Here is a 19756-nt window from a genome sequence, read left to right as displayed (position 1 = left end):
CACGTATAGATCAAGACATGGCTCTCAGCAACTGCTCCAGTGCCCGGCTGTATGGAACCATTCTCCTCACTATTATGATGGCAATGGAAACCGCAAGCAAGCTCCAACTCAGCGTATCCTTTTACAGGAGTTGCCTTGGTCACGGTGTCTCTTCACAGCAAAAGAACAGCAGCTAAGACAGCTGGGCATGTAGCTTGGTTGGTACCCTGCTTACCCAGCATACACAAAGCCCTGGGTTCCATCCCCAGCAGGGATAAATCCGTCCTGCTGGTGCACACCTGTGGAGCCAGCACTCCAAAGGCAGAAGCTCCACCTTCTGCTTCATGGTGCTCAGGACTAACCAGGGCAGCACAAGACCCCTGAGAGAAATGGAGAGCTGAATTCCTGGCGCTCCGAGTACTGAAAACTCCAGGTTGCATGCCCACGCAGGTTAGAATGCAGACCTGGTTCTTCCCAAAGAGCAAGATGGCAAGGGGGTGGGGGCTAAAGGCAGATTTGGAGCTAGATGTGGGAGTCTGGGAAAATGTTTTCTTAGAACTAAAGGTGTTTGCAGGACCACAGAAGGCTCCATCATCCTAGGCTAGTTACCCACCTCAAGCCTCATTCCCCAGTCCCTGCTACTTTATGTAGTCACTTGAACTGCTCTGAGAAGCAGACGTACCCCTGTCCATTCTCTCTCAGCCCTTAGTCAAGTTCAACACAACAGGCACCTTCCATGCCTCTGCTGCTGGGGCTCTTTGTTGAGGTCTTTGACTTCGTAAGGTTGTCATTTCCAGTTTTATCACAGTTCACCCCACCACCACCACCAAAGATTTATTTATTTTATGTATATGAGCACATTGTCACTGTCTTCAGACACACCAGAAGAGGGCATCAGATCCCATTATGGATGGTTGTGAACCATCATGTTGCTGGGAATTGAACTCAGGTCCTCTGGAAGAACAGTCAGCGCTCTTAACCACTGAGCCATCTCTCCAGCCTCAGTTTGGGTTTTCTTAGTGACTCTATTTCTTCAGTGTTTTTGCAGACTTCATTTAGGTTGCCCGGTGGAGGGTGCTTCTACAAGTCGGTGGGTGGCAGAGGTGAACAGAGACGGGCTAGGAGAAAAAACTGGAGGACTCTGGGAAAGAACCAAGGGTATCCTGCTCACACCTAAGAGGCCTGGTTTCGCAGGGAATCAGAGGTATGGTGGAAAGAGAAGATCCTGTATCAAGGTTGCAGTGGACAAAGACCCATCTGGAGAGACAGGAATGAAAGGGCTAGGGGGATGCTGGGTCTGAATCAGGAGTTGGAGGTTCTCAGAAGGTTACAAAATGGCACCACTGGGTGTGGTAGTATAAGTTCCAACACAGCAGGCAGAGGCAAGAGGTGCTCTGCAAGTCTGAAGCCAACCTGGTCTATATAAGGAGTATCCAGGCCAGCTAAAGTGGCAAAATTTTGCTGAGGAGGAGGAAGAAGGAAATGCAGTAATGTGAGCTAAGTGGCACAGCTGTATAATGCCAGCCACTGAGGAGTCTGAGGCAGGAGAGTGGCAAGTTCCAGATCTGTTGGGCTTAAAGTTTAGGCAACTTGATGAGACTCTGTCTCAAATAAAATAAGTACACAAAGATCCGGGGCATGGCTGGGTGGCAAAGGATGCCCGGCACCAAGGCTGATCTCTAGGGCTAAATAAAGACACAGACAGGCATAGCACACTGACACACTCCTTGAACCCAGAGCTCCTAAGGCACAGGCAAGGGGATCTCTGTGTGTAGACAACCAGGGCTAGAGACTCCATCTCAAAAGAGAGAGAAAGAAACTGTGGAAGAAGGGAGATTCATTGAGAGTTTCTTAGGAGCAACCCCTTTTATCTATAAATGAGGGGCTTAACCTAGGAAAAGGCCTTGGCTTTGCCAGGATCAGCCTTGCACATACAGACATGGTAGGCATCTGCTAACACTTTCTACCATTACCAAACTCTGCCCCCCCCCCCCAGCCCCTAAAGGCAGTGCAAAACAAAGAACTCAAAATGATTATATTGTGAAGACTGCTCTCCCCATTATAGACACAGGGTAAGTATTTCAGCTAAATACCTTCTAAAAAAGGGAAGCCAGATATAATGTGGCTTAAGTGAAACCCTTTGCTCAAACCCAAGAATCAATGCCTAGCCAGATGCCCGTGAGTGCAGAGATCCACCTAGGAGCAGAGGGAATAAGGCCCTCACCTCGGGTATCAGCCGCCTCCTCTTCACACTGGGGACAGAGTCTGGCTGGCCGTCGCTGTCCAGCTGCTTGCGCTTGCTGGAATCGTGGAGGGCGGTGAGGACGCTCTCCAGAAGGTGCTTCTCAGAGGCCCTGGAGTTCCGGGAGCAGTCCAACGTAGCGTCGCTGCCCTCTGCCTTCACAGGGTTATTTTTTAGAACTATGGCAGAGAAGAAATGGGGCTCAGTAGGGAAGACCAGGGCTGCTGGGAGGGCAGTGGGATTCTAAGTGGCAGGTATGTGGGCTCCCCTCTAGCACCGTCATAAGGATGCTGCTGACCGGCTGGCACGTCCCAGCAACAAGATCTCCCTGCTGCCTGCCAATGCCTGATCACTCGTCAATTTAAAATGTGGGTTTAAAAGTCCTTTGGGGGAGATAAATGGGTAATAAATGTGTGATAGATCTAATCAACCAACCCAGAGCCAAGGACTCTAAATGCCCCCCACCCCCTAAATATTACCTTTCTATACTTTTAAAAGGCATCTGTTAATGGTGTGTAGATAAAGGGCTGCCAATGATAGGCAGGAAGGCTTTTAATTACGTACTTTTAAAATTTGGAAATATATGAATGTACAACTATTCAAAAATTTTCAATTAAAAACGCTGTGTTTTTACCTTCTTCTACATCTTCACTGATTTCAGTTGAGTTCATCTTCTATTCCACTAAATGAAAAGAGAAAGACAAGGCCTTCATTTATTGCTTGAGTTATTCCTTAACGTTCCTTACACACAGAAACTCCCTCACCCAACAGCCCAGCTTTGGGAACAACAATTAAGTAACCTTGACTTAAGGAAGTGTGTCCCCCACCCAGCGAGAGAAAGAGATCTGGGGTCTTACTATGTAGTAGATGGCCTGGAACTCCCTATGAAGCCCAGGCTTGCCATGAACTCAGAGTTCTGCTGCTTCCTCTGCCTCCAGTACCGGAATTGAAGGTGGCACCACCGTGTGCGGCCAAACCTTCGTGCCAGACCCTCAGAAGCATGCCTTTTTACCTACCTTGAGCCCGCTCGCTACAAGACTGTCCGAGCGAGCAGGATGCTGATGGAGAGCCACTTACTAGTAATGTTCCTGAGCAAACCAACCGACCTTCTAAGCCGCCATGTGGACGGCCTCTTTCTCATCCCTGCCCAGAAAATAAAGCCGAGGAAGAGGAGGGCGGTGGTCTCAGTGGCCTACGCCTTTAATCCCATCATCCTCAGAAGGCAGAGGCAAGCAGATCTCTGTGAGTTCTAGGCCAAGGTGATCTATAAAGCTAGTTCCAGGACAGCTAGAGCTGCACAAAGAAACCCTGTCTCAAAGCAAAACAACACAACAAAAAAGCTGAAGGAGGGAGGCTGTGGTCTCTCTCAATAAACAGAGCAGAGGAATCAGCACTCCAGATAGTGAAATGATAGTGATGTGGCCACACATGGAACTACACACTCGGGACATAGCACCACAGAGTCAGTGCATATTCAGACAGCCCAATAAAAACAATGCAAAACATCACAACTGTATTTACCACATGCCAACATAGTGACTTAGACTTACTAAGCTAAGGAAAATTATTTATTAACTCCACTTATTTACATTAATTATATTTACTTATATGTGTGGGTGTTCTGCTTGCAAGTACCTGTGCACCATGCATGTCTGGTACTCACAGAGGCCAGAACAGGGCATGGGATCCCTAAGGCAAGAGTGAGAGATAGTTGTGAGCCATCACGTGGGTGCTGAAAATTGAACCTAAGTCCCCGGTAAGAGCGACCAGAGCTCCTAACCACGAGGCCATCTTTCCCAATTTTACCTGTTTTATAAGGTGATTAGAAAATTTAAAACTAGTCGGGCGTGGTGGCGCACGCCTTTAATCCCAGCACTTGGGAAGCAAAGGCAGGCGGATTTCTGACTTCAAGGCCAGCCTGGTCTACAGAGTGAGTTCCAGGACACCCAGGGCTACACAGAGAAACCCTGTCTCGAAAAACCAAAAAAAAAAAAAGAAAATTTAAAACTGTACATGAGGCCCCACTATATTTACACTGCACAACACTTGTCTAGTGCTTCCTTCAGGAGAAACACGGAAGGAAATCCAAACAGACCACGCATGGACTGAGGCAGGAGGAGGGGTCAGTACTCTATATAGACAGAGCCATCCTTGTCCAAATGCACTGGTCATGACAGAGCTCATACCATCACCAAGACTACCAGGGAGTCTCTGGTATCACCCAAATTCTACAAAATCATACAAATAACAAGTGACGTTTGAAAAAAAAATGTATGTACCACATCCTTTAATGTTGGACTGGGGATGTGTGGTTCCTACAAGATACAGGTAACTATGGACACATTTTTCATTTTGGTTAAGGATCTGAGGAAGTGGGAACGGTGGTATCTTGGGACGTTTATACAAGAGATGCCACTATAGTACCCAACAAACTAACTACATGGGGTAGCCACGGCCTGGCATGTGCTCAACACACTGTCCTGAGAGAGGGAAACGGGAGGAGAGGACAGGAAAGACAGTGTCTAGAGGATCTATTCACAAATAATACCTTCAAAATTGGTTAACAGGCTGGGCATGGTTGTGGGAGCCTAAAAATCCCAGCTCTCTGAAGAGAGGCAGGGGAATCTCTGCATGTGTGGCCAGGCCAGCCTAGTCTATACATGAAGGATATCCAGGATAGCTAGGGATACAAAACATAACAACACCAGGCAAACAGCTACTGACAGCAACACTTGCACTGGAGCGATGTTCTAAGCATCACCTGGAATCAGGCATCAGCCTTTCATCTGTGCATCACTACTAAGAGGACTTAAAGTCAGATTTATTTGAAATTAAAAATAATTCCCGCCAGGCAGTGGTGGCGCACACCTTTAATCCCAGCACTTGGGAGGCAGAGGCAAGTGGATTTCTGAGTTCGAGGCCAGCCTGGTTCACAGAATGAGTTCCAGGACAGCCAGGGCTACACAGAGAAACCCTGTCTCGAAAAACAAAAACAAAACAAAGATACTGACAGAAAACCAGAAAACAATTATCAGCGTCTAAGGCCCATATGCTATTTTTATTAGAGATGGCTTTTAGTGCCAACTTCCAACTACCTCAACAAGTAAACCTTGCTCTGAGCTGGGAGTCCCTCAGCAGCCAGGAAGGTTGGCAGTGCCAGGCAGAAGAAGCTCGGTTATAATTCCCAGCCAGGAGATGGATCAGAAAGCATCATGGGAGTGACCAAGTCTGCAGACTGTCCTTAGAAACCCTGTCAGTCACACAGTCACATGACCCATTACCTCCAATAGAGGACAAAGGTGAACCAAAGAGCTAGGGAGAACCGAGTGACACTCTCATAGGTAGATACCTTCTACAAACTACACCTTGGTTTGTTCTGACACAGGGTCTGGTGTGTAGCCCAAGCTGGCCTTGGACTTTAGGGGGCGTAGTCTGGCCCTGTGTCTATCCCTGAGTGCTGAGATTAGAAGCATGCACTACCATGTCCAGCTATATATTATATTCTTGGGAGAAAAGGTAGCACAGGAAGGAGACAGCAAAAGTTGGGAGGTAAGAAGTGATGGTGTGAATGCCTTGCAAAGACTCTGGCTAAGTAAAAATCATAAAGGTCACACACGCAAGAAGACAGGGAAGATGAGACGGACTCATTCACCATTATACCTGCCTACCTATCATGTGCTAGTCACACAAGGAGCACCATGGAGCCAAGAGGCAGCCACCAGGCAAGGGAGCGGTAGTCCCATGCAATCTGTCGGAATGAGACTCAGTGAGCCAGAGTTCTGAACTGTGTGAAACCACACCAGAAAATTTAGCACCTATAGTTGTGAGAACCAGAGGCTGACTATGGACGGCCAGCATTCGACCACCTCTGGGCAGGAGGACCCGGAAGGACCCGAGAAGGCTTTAGCATGAGGTAAGCGGGCTGCCTGGCCATTCAATACAAGCAGAGTGCTCTACAAAGCTCTCTCCATTTCCACGTGGACCAACAGCAGAGGCTGGGCTAGTGCAGAAGGAACTCAGTGAAAAGCTGAGTGGCCTCCCACTTGCATGGCCTGGAAACCCAAAGCTACTTGTGTTTCATGAGGAGGGGGGCGGGATGAGGGGCTGGCTGGTCTACATACCTGACTCGCCTTGTCCCGGGGCAACCTTAATCCCAAATCTACCAATACAGAATCAATCCTGAGGCAGGGAGCTTGCTCAGTGTCTGTCCCACAGCAAATGAGAGGCAGAAGCGGGCTGGAAAGTAAGTTAGTGTATACCTCCTACCCAGGAGGGCAGGAAACAGAGATCACCAATTGCCCTCTAGGAAGTGCTTTTGAGGAACACAAACCCAGTTCCAGACTCAGGCCTCCGTCCAGCAGCAATTAAGGAACCCTCCTTTTGCTGTAAGAAAGCTACCTGGAAAGCTAGGCAGATACAGGCGTGGAAAATGACACCTCCCTACCCCCACACCGCAGGAAGCAGCCAAGAAGAGGTCGGGCGGGTCACTCCCTACATCCCCAGGCTAGTAGAATGGAGATGTGTATCTCACTGCTACCTTCACTTCCCGGTCATCTGCTTAGTGGAAGGTCACATGCTCTTTGTGGGTGGACACAGAAGACCCAGATGCCTAGCGTGCCACACACATTCCTGACCATTGCAAAACTCCAGGTTGGGGAGGAAACAGCAGCTCCCACCACACTCCTGCTGAGTCTCACACCAGCACACTCCTTTTCAAACCCTTGTTCCTCAGCAGACCTTCCATTTTAGAACACACACACACACACATACACACACGCACGCCCAGCTGTCTCCCAATGGGACAGAAATGTCTGAACATGGTGGTGCACACCTAGAATGCCAGGATCTTGAGTTCAAGGGCAGCCTCCTGACTAAAAACCTGTGTCCGGAGGAACCGCAGAGGGTTGGGGGTGTCAGTCAGTACAGTGCTTGTAGCAGCGCTGAGTCCTGGACTGGAAATCCAGCACCGTGTGAACCAGACGTGGCGATAATACATGGTAACTTAGGCCTGAAGTCACAGCATATCCGATATAAGATGCAAGAGGATCAGAAGTTCAAGGTCAGCTGAACAGTCAATTCAACTCATGCTTGTACACACACACACACACACACACACACACACACACACACACAAATATAGCTGAAGCTAGGAGTAGTGATACATGCCTGTCATCCCAGGACAGTGGAAGCAACTGAAGGATGGGTTGGGTTAGCTTACCCAGTGACTCGAAACCATCCAAGGCTATCATGTGTATACATGTACACAGAAGCTATACAGCTACATTGTGAAAATGTCTTTTTATTACCTGATAGTGGCTTTATCATTATGGTTATTTAAAGATAATTTAAAAAAACATCAAAGTATGTTTTGTCCCATCACTTCTGACTTATTAGGGTGGAGATGTGGCTTGAACTCTCAAAATCCTGCCTCCGGGGGCTGCCTAGCAATTTGACACAAGCTAGAATCATCTGAAAGGAGGGAATTCCAATGAAAATGTCTCCATAAGACCCAGCAGAAGGGCATGTGGGAGGGTCCCATCGCTGGGCTGGTGGTCCTGGGTTTTATGAGACTCTCGGGCCGAGCAAGCCATGGGGAGGCCTGCTAGTATACAGCACTCCCCCACGGCCTCTGCATCAGCTCCTGCCTCCAGGTTCCTGCCCCGACTTCTTGATGAGGAACAGTGATGTGGAAGTGTAAGCCAAATAAACCCCTTCCACTCCAGCCGGCCTTTGGTCTGGTGTTTCATCAGTAGCAACCTTAGCTAGGATAATCAGATTCCCCAAAGCAGGGTTTGGGTTAACATATGCAACCACGCCCTCTTTTTTTGAAACAGGATCTTACTCTGTAGCCTAGATTTGCTATGAACCAAGACTGGCCTTGACTTTGGGATAATCCTTCTGCCTTGGGCTTTCTGTGACAGTGACCTCTTTACCACTATGGTGAGAAGTTTTGTTTAACTGAGACTGTGTTTAACTCCTGCCTCTACCTTCCAAATACTGAGTCTAAAATTACAGGTATAGGCCACCATGACCAGCTACAAACATTTTTATAACATTTATTTATGGGGGTGGGGGTGAGGCTAGGCACATCTGTGCCACAGGGCTCATGTGAGGTCAGAGGTTAACTTGTAAGAATTGGTTCTCTCCTTCTACCTGAGGGTCCCAGAAATACAACTCAGATGGTCGGTCTTGATAAGCAAAAGACTTTTACACAGAGTCAGAAGCAAGCACTCAACACAAATCCATGCAGTTGGTTTTTTCTTTCAGGAGAGCGAGAACCAAAGTTACTACTAGAAGGGGGAATCACCCCAGGAAATTACTTTGTCAATGTTCACTAAGATGTAATAAGCTTTCTTATCACACTCCTTTTCTAAAGACTGCACGAGACCTTCCTGTTACCCACATGTCCTCAAACACTTGAAACTTCTGAGCCCTTAACAGGCCAACAGAGCAAAGGTCAGGCAGGAGAGAACCGGCAGGAAGAAGGCGGGACAGACAGGCACACAGACACACACAGAGAAACACACACACATACACACACACACAGACACACACACTCATCTCTCATGCCTGCTCTCATCTCATAGCCTGTCCTCTGCTGAGGAAAATGCAGGTGTGGAGAGCCCCACCAGCCTATTAATAGTAGACAAACCATACAAAACGCTGAGCAGAAAGAACATCTAAGAGAGCCACCAAATGTGCCCTGGATGAGTGGACTTTGATTACTGCAGCTCGTTCCACGATACACAGCTATAAAGTCAAGGTCTGCAACATTTCCTAAGCAGAAGACTTCCGGTCCTCAACTGGCAGGACAAGATGGGCATTAAGTGATGTAAAGAACTCAAAACCAATTTTTTCATTATAAGGCTACCCAATTAACAGTAACATACTTCAAAGTTCACTGGGGCTATCCCAACTGTGTAATTTTAAAAGGCCATAAAGCAGCTGGAGGGAGATATGCCAGAATGCTAATTACTTCCAATTAGTAGGATTGTGGATGGGTCTTCAGAATTTCCTCTACTTTCTAAATATTCTATAGTAAGTATGTAACTCTTTGATACAGAAAATAATTGTTGGGGGGATTCTATTTTTTTAAAAAATTGTTTATTTTTATTTTATCTGTCTTCAAACACAACCAGAGAGGAAATCAGATCACATTACAGACGGTTGTAAGCCATTGTGTGGTTGCTGGGATTTGAACTCAGGATCTCTGGAAGAACAGCCAGTGCTCTTAACTGCTGAGCCATCTCACTAGTCCTGTTTGGGGGTCCTTTTTGTTTTGTCTTTGTTCTTAGTTCTGGCTGATCTGGAACTCACTATACTGACCAGGCTGGCCTTGAACTCAGAGATCTGCCTGCCTCTGCTCTCCCAGTGCTGGGGTTAAAGGCAAGCGTGACTTACCCCGTTCCTCCCTACATTTTTCAAAATAAGCTAAATTTCAGGGGAACAACAACTCTGTTGGATGTGGACTAGGACAGAACTCAGCTAGTCATTTCCAGGGCTGGCAGCTGGATAGAGAAACTAAGAGCGGAGCACAGCAAAGACATCCATCCTCTGGCCATGGGGTGCACTGTGATTATGGCTCAACCAAAAATTGCACACGTAAGACATCTGAAATGTTTTTGTTTGGTAATGATTGTGCCTGTCTTCCTTGTGAACTTTATAAATGTTAATATCCATGTCACAATAGCAAAAGGCTGGACGTGCCTAGATGAAGTCAGCATGTCTCTGGTCAGGAGTGAGATGTTGGATGGCCTTGTCTCTGGAGGTCTCTGGATCTGAGCACCTGGAGGACTACCTACGGTAAGGTGGGAGCCGAGCAGAAAAGAGAGGAGCCTGGGAAGGCTGGCCAGGTGAACTGTGAAGAAGGAGCGAGCTATGCAGGGACCTGACTGGGGAACCAGTCCTTAAACAGGGCGGAAGGTGATGACAAGCAGGGACAGCTCATGTGGCAAGGCCTCTGGCCAGCCTCACAGGGCCATTTGGTTCCTAGGCTCCAGAAGAATAGTTTTTCAGTGCTGCCAGCATGGGCTAGAGCGGCTCAGTACCCATACTTTTTGAGTTCTCTGAAAAGACTTTGTCTGAAAGGATAAATGAACCCCGAGTGGAGGGACAGCTACTCAGAGATGCACAGTACCCAGGACAAGCAGCAGACCCAGAAACAGGAAGTACCTGAGGGCTTTGTGAAACGTAAGGTTCGATCCCAGCCAAATGACTCTGCATTATGCCCCATTAAATTAGAAACCGCCTTGAAGTCTGCCAACAGGCTGACCTACACTTTGCCTGACCTCGCCATTCGGAGACAAACCCTCCTCACTTCAAGGTCTGTTTCCAGATGTAACACTGTGTGCTCACAACCACACAGGTTACCTGGAGCTTGTGAGCCTCAAGAGTGGAACACAGCTGGACACGTGCCTTTAATCCTAGCGCTAGGGAGGCAGAGGCAGGTGGATCTGAGTTCAAGGCCAGTCTGGTCTACAGAGTGAGTTCCAGGACAGCCCAAACTACACAAAGAAATCCTCTCAAAAAGAAAAACAAACAATAAAAAGTAAGTAGGAATTGGAATCCAGGAGGATGGGGACTGTGGCTCCACGTTGGGAATTATAGCTCCTCACACACAACGAAAGGCAAAAGCAGTGTTATGCTCCATGCATTTCAAAGATTATGTCACTAAAGCAAATGTTATTAAAACAAACCTAAGATCTGAAAGGCTTAATGAGAATTAAAAGCTTCCTTCGACCTCTTCCCAGCTACCATTCCGTAAGACCTGGCTTCTAGACAGCTCTGTGCTACAGGTGAGACCACTTAGCTGGAGAGTCTCTGTGTCGCTGGCTTCACCCTCACACCAACCTCTCACTATGTAGAGGGGGACCTCACTTAGAAGATATGATGGAGCCGGGCGTGGTGGCGCACGCCTTTAATCCCAGCACTCGGGAGGCAGAGGCAGGTGGATTTCTGAGTTCGAGGCCAGCCTGGTCTACAAAGTGAGTTCCAGGACAGCCAGGGCTACACAGAGAAACCCTGTCTCGAAAAACCAAAAAAAAAAAAAAAAAAAAGATGTGATGGAGACCAGGACTCAGGAAAGGTTGGGTGGAGTCCCAGGTTGCTGGGATTCCTGGGAGACTGGAAATGAAGCCTGGCTGTCCCTTTCCCAATTCTCATGGGCCCAGATGCCTGAACTTGTCACCAGCCAGGAGCCTTCAGATGACCATAGGAGACTAGGGACCGTGATCTTAAAAACGTGAAACTTGGCTAGGCGCATGCCTTTCATCTTAGCTGTTAGGTGGTAGAGACAGGGAGATCTGAGTTCAGGGCCAGGCTACAAAGTCAAGACCCTGACTCAGAAAGGAAAATAGAATTTGGGCCGGGAAAATGGCTCAGCAGTTGGGAGGTCAGAAGGGGCTTTATATGGAACTGGAATTATGCTATGTGGGGAGCACTAAGAACCAAGGCCAGCCCCTCTGTGAGAGCCACTGCCGCTCTTGACCGCAGAGACATCTTTTCAGCCCTGGTGGAACACTCAGCACTTAGTCCTACAGTTCCTGGCCTGCCTAAAACTCAGCTCTGTGGAACTGAACACACCCACCTTACATCACAGAACTGTGCGAACTATCACAAATATAAAGAACATGGTGGCCAGATACATAGCAGAGCTTTGCTGAGTCTGAGGCCAGCCACTGTCTCGACAGACGGACAGATGGACAGACGGACGAGGAAGTGCCTGGCACACAGCACGCAATATGAAGTCTTATAAAGTTTAAGGCCAACAGATGGCTAGGTGGGTAAAGATGCTTAGCGCCTGGACTTGAGTTCAGTCCACGCGGTCCTTACTGTGCAAGTTGTCCTCTGACCTCTACACGTGCATCAAGACACTCGTGCACCTACAGACAGACAGACAGACACACACATTTTAAATTTAAAGTAGATCTTAGTTTTTTTCCAGGCAATAACACTATGTAGCCCAGCTGTCCTTAAACTCATGATTCACTTGCTTCCAATCCCATAGTACAGTGATTTAAAAAGTGTGTGCAACTCTTTACAGCCTTTAGTGATATTTTTTGTTTTTAAACTTTTAGCTTTCCTTTTTACTAAAAGAATTGTAAAGTTAGAGCAAACATCTTAAGTTTTACATCTTAGTTTTATTACAATAATAGTTATTATTATTATTATTGTTATTATTATTTTAAATGAAAAGGGCAAGCTGGAGTAAAATGAAATCAAATGTCCTCCTGAAGCAAGGACTGGGAGACGGTTCCCATGCCGTCTGCCCTCATGGGGTCTCTGAGTTCACAGATCAGCCGGGAGCCTTGGCTCTCTCAGAACAGGCACTCTTGGCAGCCCTGTCCTACCCATGGGATTTGCAGGACATGTTTGCAATTTGTTTCTATTTTTAGATACAACTGCAAATGCAGTTTGAGAAACACCAGTCCTCAGAAAACCAGAGCAATTGCCCCTGAATTTTACTAAAGCTGTAACTGTCCCTGCCTTCTGTCTGCAGCCAGCACACAACCTCATCGCCCAGCAGACATGGAAGGGCAGTCACACAGACCTGCCTGCTGGCCCACATGCCCAACAGCCCTGCTCCAATCGGCTGTTCTCTGAGCTTTCTGAAGCTGCCATCTCTGTTAGTCGGTTCTACTTAAGGTCTCTTTGCCTCAGGAAGGGCTCACCCTCAGACCTGGCATCCAGAAACTGGTTCATCAAGGAGGGATAGGCAGCATGCTCCAGCACCCACTCCAGGGCCGGACAAAGGGGACTCACTTTCCTAAGAGTCAAAAGCAGAATTTCCTTTGTGTTTTCCACTTTTTCAAGTGTCCGGTCTTGGGAGCACAGGAGCTGGTATAATTAGCGTTCTGGGCACAGCCTGGCTGCTCCAGACAAGCTCTGGTCAGGCACTTGCTCCAAGCTCAACCCAACAGTCCTTGCATGTGAGTGATCTATGCTGCCATCCTGGTTGGTGATCGCTAATAAATGAAAATCTGACGGGCAAAGGAGAAAGGGGCCATTGGCAGAAAACAAAAAAATGTTTAAGAAGTTGACCAGACTGGGTATCTGGGCCAAGAGTTCAAGACCTGCCTGTCTACAGAGTGAGCCTCTGTCTCAAACAATCTTCCCTTCAAATTTAAGGGGACTTAAATCTAACTAATCTCAGCACCGAGGAAGCAGAGACAGGAGAGCCATGGGTTCTAGTGCAGCCTGACCTGCACTACAAAGAAAAGACCCTGAGCAGAAAGAGAAAAAGAGGGTCTGAACTACATGGACCTGTGTGCCTGCGATCCCAGAATTGAAGAGGAAGACAAAGGAGAACTGTCTGTTAGAGATGCATCACATGACAAGAACCTGTCTCAACCCCACCCCCCAAATAAATAAAAGAAACAAGTCAGAGAGTTGTAATAATAAAGCAGTTGTTGAGCAAACCTTAGCTCTAAAGCAAATATATATAAGTCTGCTTTTCCGACAAAATTCTGACTAACACGCCAGGCACGAACCACTCCTGAAGAAACAGTGCCCTGTTTTACACATTTGAGACACATTGAGGGCTAAAATGCAGAGCCCTTGGCTGGACTTGTGTGCACCTAGGTCCAGAACTCACAAGTGATGATCAAAGCAATGCTATATTGGAGCCTCTGTCACAAAAGGGAAGGAAGGTCCTGTCAGCTCTGAAAGGAAAAGGGCAGAATGCACAGTGATGCTCACAAAACCAAAACCACCCATTTTTGTCAGTGAATGCTTGTGTGTGTGTGTCTGTGATTTATCTAGGAGAGAGGGCTAAGATGAAGGGGCTTGCCGGGCGTGGTGGCGCACGCCTTTAATCCCAGCACTCGGGAGGCAGAGGCAGGCGGATTTCTGAGTTCGAGGCCAGCCTGGTCTACAAAGTGAGTGCCAGGACAGCCAGGGCTACACAGAGAAACCCTGTCTCGAAAAACCAAAAAAAAAAAAAAAAAAAAAAAGATGAAGGGGCTTGCCGCCAAGAGCAATGGCCGGTGCTTACTCTCTAGAACTCGCTCCTGTAAGCAGTTCTCTGAGCTCCATATGCAACACCAGGGTGCATGTGTGGAGGCTGATTCGGGGTTGGGTTTGGCTATAGAGTGAGTGCAAGACCAGTTTAAACTACCTGAAACCCTGTCTCTAAGGACAACCACCACCACCCAAATAGGTGTGGTCATACATTTCCATAATCCCTGCCCTAAGGAAGTAGGGACCGGGACAGGAGGAATGCCACAAGGTGAAGGCCAGCTTGGTTTTGCACAGCAAGTTCCAGGTTGGTCAATAGTGGGTACAGTTGGTCTATATGGTTAGAATAGCAAGCATAGTCTCACTTGTGAAAATTAACTAACACACACACACACACACACACACACACACACACACGCACCATTCCCTAGTCTCTTGTACAAATTATTATTACAGGTGTTAATGCGTTTCTAGGCAGTTCTGTAGACGGGTTTCCTACAGGTGCTTAATCCTCACCCAATCAAACCTCTGTAAGGGCTGAGTCCAATTTTCCTTTTCCTAAATATTCTGCCCCCACCTTTGGTGACAAAAAAGGCTCCCAGATAACCTATCAATCTCTAACAGACTGTTGGAATGCTGCCTAGTCTGTATTCTGTCTTCGTAACTGGTCTTACTTCTTGTGTGTGTGGAGAAAGAACACTAACTTTACTGTTTAACTTCACTAAAACAGCATCTCTGACATGGTCATGGTGGTTCATACTTTTGGTTCCAACACTGGTAGGAGAAAGCAGAGATGGCAGGTAGGTGGGTCCCTGAGTTCCAGGGCAGCCTGGTCTACAGAGAAACCAAAAGACCATCCCAGTATGGGATACATAGTGAGACCCAGTCTGAGAAAACAACAAAAGCCAGGTGGTGTGGACACCTTTAATACCTTCCCCCATCCCCATCCCACCTCCACCCCCTACAGGCAGAATCAGTCAGATCTCTAAGTTTGAGGCCAGCCTGGTTTACATAGCAATTCAAGGACGGGACAGAATTTAGGGACTCGGTATCAAGACCAAACAACAACAAAATGCCAGGTGTGGTGGGACAGATCTTTAATCCTAGCATTTGGTCGGTTTAGGCAGCTGGATCTCCAAGGCCAGCCTAGTTAAATCTCAGGCTCCAGGCCATTCAAAGCTACGTGAAACGCAGACTTAAAAAAACAAAACAAACAAAAAAGGCATCTCTAGTAAAGCCCATAGTGGTTCTTCGTGTGCCTCGGTCTGACATGGGAATATATATAAAAGTTTAGATTTTTAAAAATGCACAAATACAGCACTTGGGAGGCAGAGGCAGGCGGATTACTGAGCTCCAGGCCAGCCTGGTCTACAAAGTGAGTTCCAGGACAGCCAGGGCTATACAGGGAAACCCTGTCTCGAAAAACAAAAACAAAACAAAAAAAAAAATCACAAATAATCTAGGGGCTGGGGATGTAACTTAGTTGGTAAATGTTTGCCTACTGTAACTAAAGTCACAATTTCGATCAAGCACCACAAAAATTAGGTGCAGTGCACATACTTGTAATCTCAACATGACAAGAGTTCAGGATCACACAGGCCAATATAACAAAAAAGCCTGAGGCCAGCAGGGACCACAGGAGACTGTCTCAAAAAGGGAAAACAAAAAACAAAAAAATCCTGGCTAAACCCCAGTATTCGAGAAAGCTGAAGTCCTGTAAGGTTTACACATGAAACTCTAAAACGAGGGGCTGGAGAGATGGCCCAGCGTTTAAGAGCACTTGTGGCTCTTGCAGAGGTCGTGGGTTGGGTTCCCATCACCCACGTGGCTACTCCCAACCATCTATCTGTAAATCCGATGCCCTCCTCTGACCTCCTAGGAGACCAGGCATGGATATGGTGCATATATATATATATATATATATATATATATATATATATATATATATACACACATATATATGTATGTATATATATATATATATATGTGCAGTCAAAACACATACACCGAAAATGAAGCTTAAAAACAAAACCCAAACACCTATAGATTAAAAGTTGAAAGTCACAAAAAGCGAAAAACTGCAGGCATGGAACCAAAACAGAGGCAAACCTAAAACCTCTATCGGGGACATTTCCACACGTTCCCCACTCGCCTGGGTTTTCTGGGTCTTTATAGATTTCTGGCACCCTCCCTTCTACTCAGTGACGTGTTACTTGTAGGAAAACATTCAAAAGTTACTTCTAAAAGGAAGTTCTCTGACTCCCAAACAGTGAACATTAATTCAGAGCATCTCTGGTTGGCCTCCACCTCCAAAATACTCCCAAGCGGGCCACCTGAGCGATCAAACTTCTACTTCAGGACAAACTTTAAAAAAAAGAAAGAAAAGAAAAAGAGAACTCAGATGAGCTGAGTCCCAGCCCACAAGGCCTTCACAACTCCGCGCCGCACAGCCCTAGTCCCAGCCTGAGCCAAGTCTGCGTGGGAAATTACGTCGATCGTGGCGGGCACAAGTCACGAGGGGCGGCGAGCGCCCCGGGCCGGCTCCACCATCCGCCAGGAAGGCCTCGCGCTCGCCGGGGTGCACACCCTGAGCGCCGCGCTGGACCCGCCTCCAGCCGGGCAGCGGGAACCACGGAGCGCCGTGGAACGGCCCGGGAGGGTGCCGCGCCCCCTGGCGGCGGGGCTCGCCGCACCCCGCTCCCGGCCGCCGGCGGCCTCGCTCCCTCCGCTGCTTCCCCGGGGCAGCGTCCCTCCGAGCGACGGCTCTCCGTCCTCTGGCTCCCCGCCCCTCTGCTCCCTCTGACACCCCTCCATCGCCGCCACAGGCCGGTCGAGCGCGAGCGCCCCGGCGCCGCGCAGTTGCTCCCCGGCGGCCCTCGGCCGCTCCATCGCCGGCCCGCCCGGGGTGGAGAGCCGGCGCGCGGCGCGAGTGGGGCCGGCCTGGCGGCGGCGGCGCGGACCGTTCCACCGTGCGTCCTCCCCTCCCTCCTCCTCCTCCTCCCTGGCCGCGGCGCGCGTGCTCCCGGAACGCCATGGAGTCGCGGCGTTCCGAGCGGGCACAAAGGGGCGCGCGGCACAATGGGGCGCGACGAGCCCGTGGGCGCCCGCTCCCCCTTCCAGCCCGCGCGGAGGCGGCGAGCCGCTCGCAGGCTGCCCCGGCCGGGGCCCACACTCACCTGGGACGAGAGTTGTTACTTTGCGGAGCGGGACCCGCGCCGAGTTCGGGCGCCACGTGCGGGGGGCGGGCGCGCGGGCCGCAGTGGGGGCCGAGCGCGCAGGGCCTGGCCGGGGCGGCCCCGCCGACTGGCTGGGGGCGGCGGGCGGGCGGGCGCCGTGTATTTTCCCCTCTCTTTGTGTGTGTCCGTGCGCTGCGCTCTCGCGTGACGTGACGGGACTCCGTGTGTCATTTCCGCACAAGGACACAGGAGCCCCCGCTGCAGTGGAACCTCAAGCCCTCCGCCCCCACCGCGCCGCCCCTCCCCCTCAGCGGGGCACACGCGGGACCAGCGGCGGCGGCGGCGGCGGCGCTCGGGCGTGAGCGACCGCGGCGGGGAGCTGGGGCGCGCTGCGGGGCGGGCGCGCTCGGCCTGCACAGCGCGGCTCCACGTGGGCCCGCGCCGGCTGCCGGCAGACCAGGGCGGCTCTCACCCACGGGAAAGCGCCCCGCGGCATTCTCGGCTACGTGCTCTCCGGGCTGGAGCGTGGCCCCGGCGCCTCTTTCTCTACTTTTTCTCTCACCCCGGGGGGTGGGGGTGGGAGGCAACGCGCTGTGTCTTTTCCGCCCGCGCCCCCCGCTTTGGGGGCGCTCGGCGGTGGCGCCGCACCATCGCACGGACCTTCCCGCGCCACGCCGGGCACAAAGACTTCGGGGTGCGCTCCCCCTCCAGTTCCGCATGGATTCTTGATTGGGGGGTACACTGGAGAGCGACCCCGGGCTCTGGGGGAGCCCTGGCCACTCCCCCGGCAGGGTGGCCGCCCTCTCCCGTAAAGCCTGAGTTCGGAGAGCCCAAGTTTTGCGGCTTGAGGCTGCGGAGTGAAGCACGCGCTTGGGGACCCTCACGCCACCAACTCAGAGCCACGGGGCTCAGCGCGGAAAACAGGGAAACTCCAGTCGGCGAGTTAGTTAAGACCGACCGTCTCCTAGTTTCCCGGACTGCAGAGTTGGAGTTGAGAAATAAGAAACCAACCCCTCGCAGTTCTCCAACTTTCGGGGACTTGGGGTGGGGGTGGGGGGAAAGAAAAGCCCAAGTCAACATTTAAGCTGCGTGCCTGGTTTTGGTAAACAATGAGAACGGAAAAAAAATTTTTTTTAATCCTTTAATTTGCCGATGGAAAAAAAATGTCTAAAAAGAAAAATGCAAATGATCCCATCTGCTGCCTACAGCTGACTGGCTGCGAGAGAGGACCATGTGGCCCGGCCCGGCGCGGTCAGTGAATACGTAGAATAGATTTTAAAAGGACGCACATGCTGGCTCCTAGCTTCCAGTCGCGGCCGAGGGTTGGAATTAACGCGTAGTCAGGGATTATTGTGTCTTCACACAAATTGGGAATTTAATCTTTACGAAGTTCCTCCCCTTCTGGTTTGAAATCTAATGGCACAGAGTTGGGTTACCGAAAACCTTGGAGGGACTGTGGAACGTTCTGGAGAGGTGTTTGGGTTGCAGACTTGGAGAAGTCAGTACTAATTGCTATGCAAAATTAGCTAGCTGCTTGAAGAAAGGAGCCCAGCATCCTAGGGGTGCTTTTATAAGAGAATCTATACGTGCTCAGTGTCATTCAAAACAGGATGATGGAAAGAATGGGCCCAAGATAGCAGCCCTTCAAATTCAAAAGGCTTGGGTCGCCCTATCTACATTTAAAATAGGGAGGAGGGAGGAAGGGAGGGGGAATAGTTAATTTATACATTCCCCGGAGACAAAGTGGAAGCACTTGGATTTCTTTCGGGAACTTGACTTCTGCACTTGTGCATTAAGTGACATGCACAGCGTCACTCTTCACTCGGCTGCGTTAACTAACAGATGCTGCAGTTTTATCCTCACCTTCAATTTAATGTGACAGTTAGAATTAGAATTATAAAAGGAGACGTTGCGTTTCATTAGTTTAGTTTTGTCGGGTTTCCCAGAAGAGTGGGGAACAGTTAGCATTTAAGCTCGTTTTGCATTTAAACCGCTCTGCTGCGTTGCTTTAAGAATGTAAAATGACCGTGTTCAGTTTTTAAAAAGAAAAAATTTCCTGAATTGTGACAGGATCTATCTTTGCCCAGCTATTCACAGTGAGAACTCAAGTGTCCAAGACAAATAAATCATCTCTTCTTTGTTAGAGACCTAAGCTTGGGTCAGATACTAGGTGTTTTGTTTTGGTTTGGGTTTAGCTTTCAAGGTGAGTGGAGTACGTTGTGCGTCCCCAGTAAGTCATTAGCAGAGTTGTGGTGGGGCTGTACCTCTGCGCCCAGCAGATTGGAGACAAAGGTGGTGGGATTTTTCTTTAGAAAGTGCCAGGCTAGACTACATGGTGACATCTTGTTTCCAAAAACAAACAAAAAGTGGTGTTTTTTTTTAAAGGGGTGTGAAAAAATTAACA

The 19756-nt window shown here is 49.3% G+C and overlaps 1 protein-coding gene across 1 annotated transcript in view; it reads right to left on the bottom strand.

Moving 5' to 3' along the window:
* Bend3 (BEN domain containing 3) overlaps nt 1–17440 on the bottom strand; it is a 36775-nt gene extending 19335 nt beyond the window's left edge. The window contains exons 1-3 of the mRNA XM_029482938.2: nt 17353–17440; nt 2856–2903; nt 2204–2400 (exon numbers count right to left, since the gene is read on the bottom strand). Of these exons, the coding sequence (XP_029338798.1) occupies nt 2204–2400; nt 2856–2892 (234 nt within the window). The 5' untranslated portion in view covers nt 2893–2903; nt 17353–17440. The remainder of the gene's footprint in view (nt 1–2203; nt 2401–2855; nt 2904–17352) is intronic.
* Between the last annotated feature and the right edge of the window lie 2316 nt (nt 17441–19756).

Source organism: Mus caroli, unplaced genomic scaffold (assembly GCF_978045245.1).
Source record: "Mus caroli unplaced genomic scaffold, Mus_caroli_1 scaffold_9, whole genome shotgun sequence".
Classification (NCBI taxonomy): Eukaryota; Metazoa; Chordata; class Mammalia; order Rodentia; family Muridae; genus Mus; species Mus caroli.
This window is presented reverse-complemented; position numbering and strand designations above follow the sequence as displayed.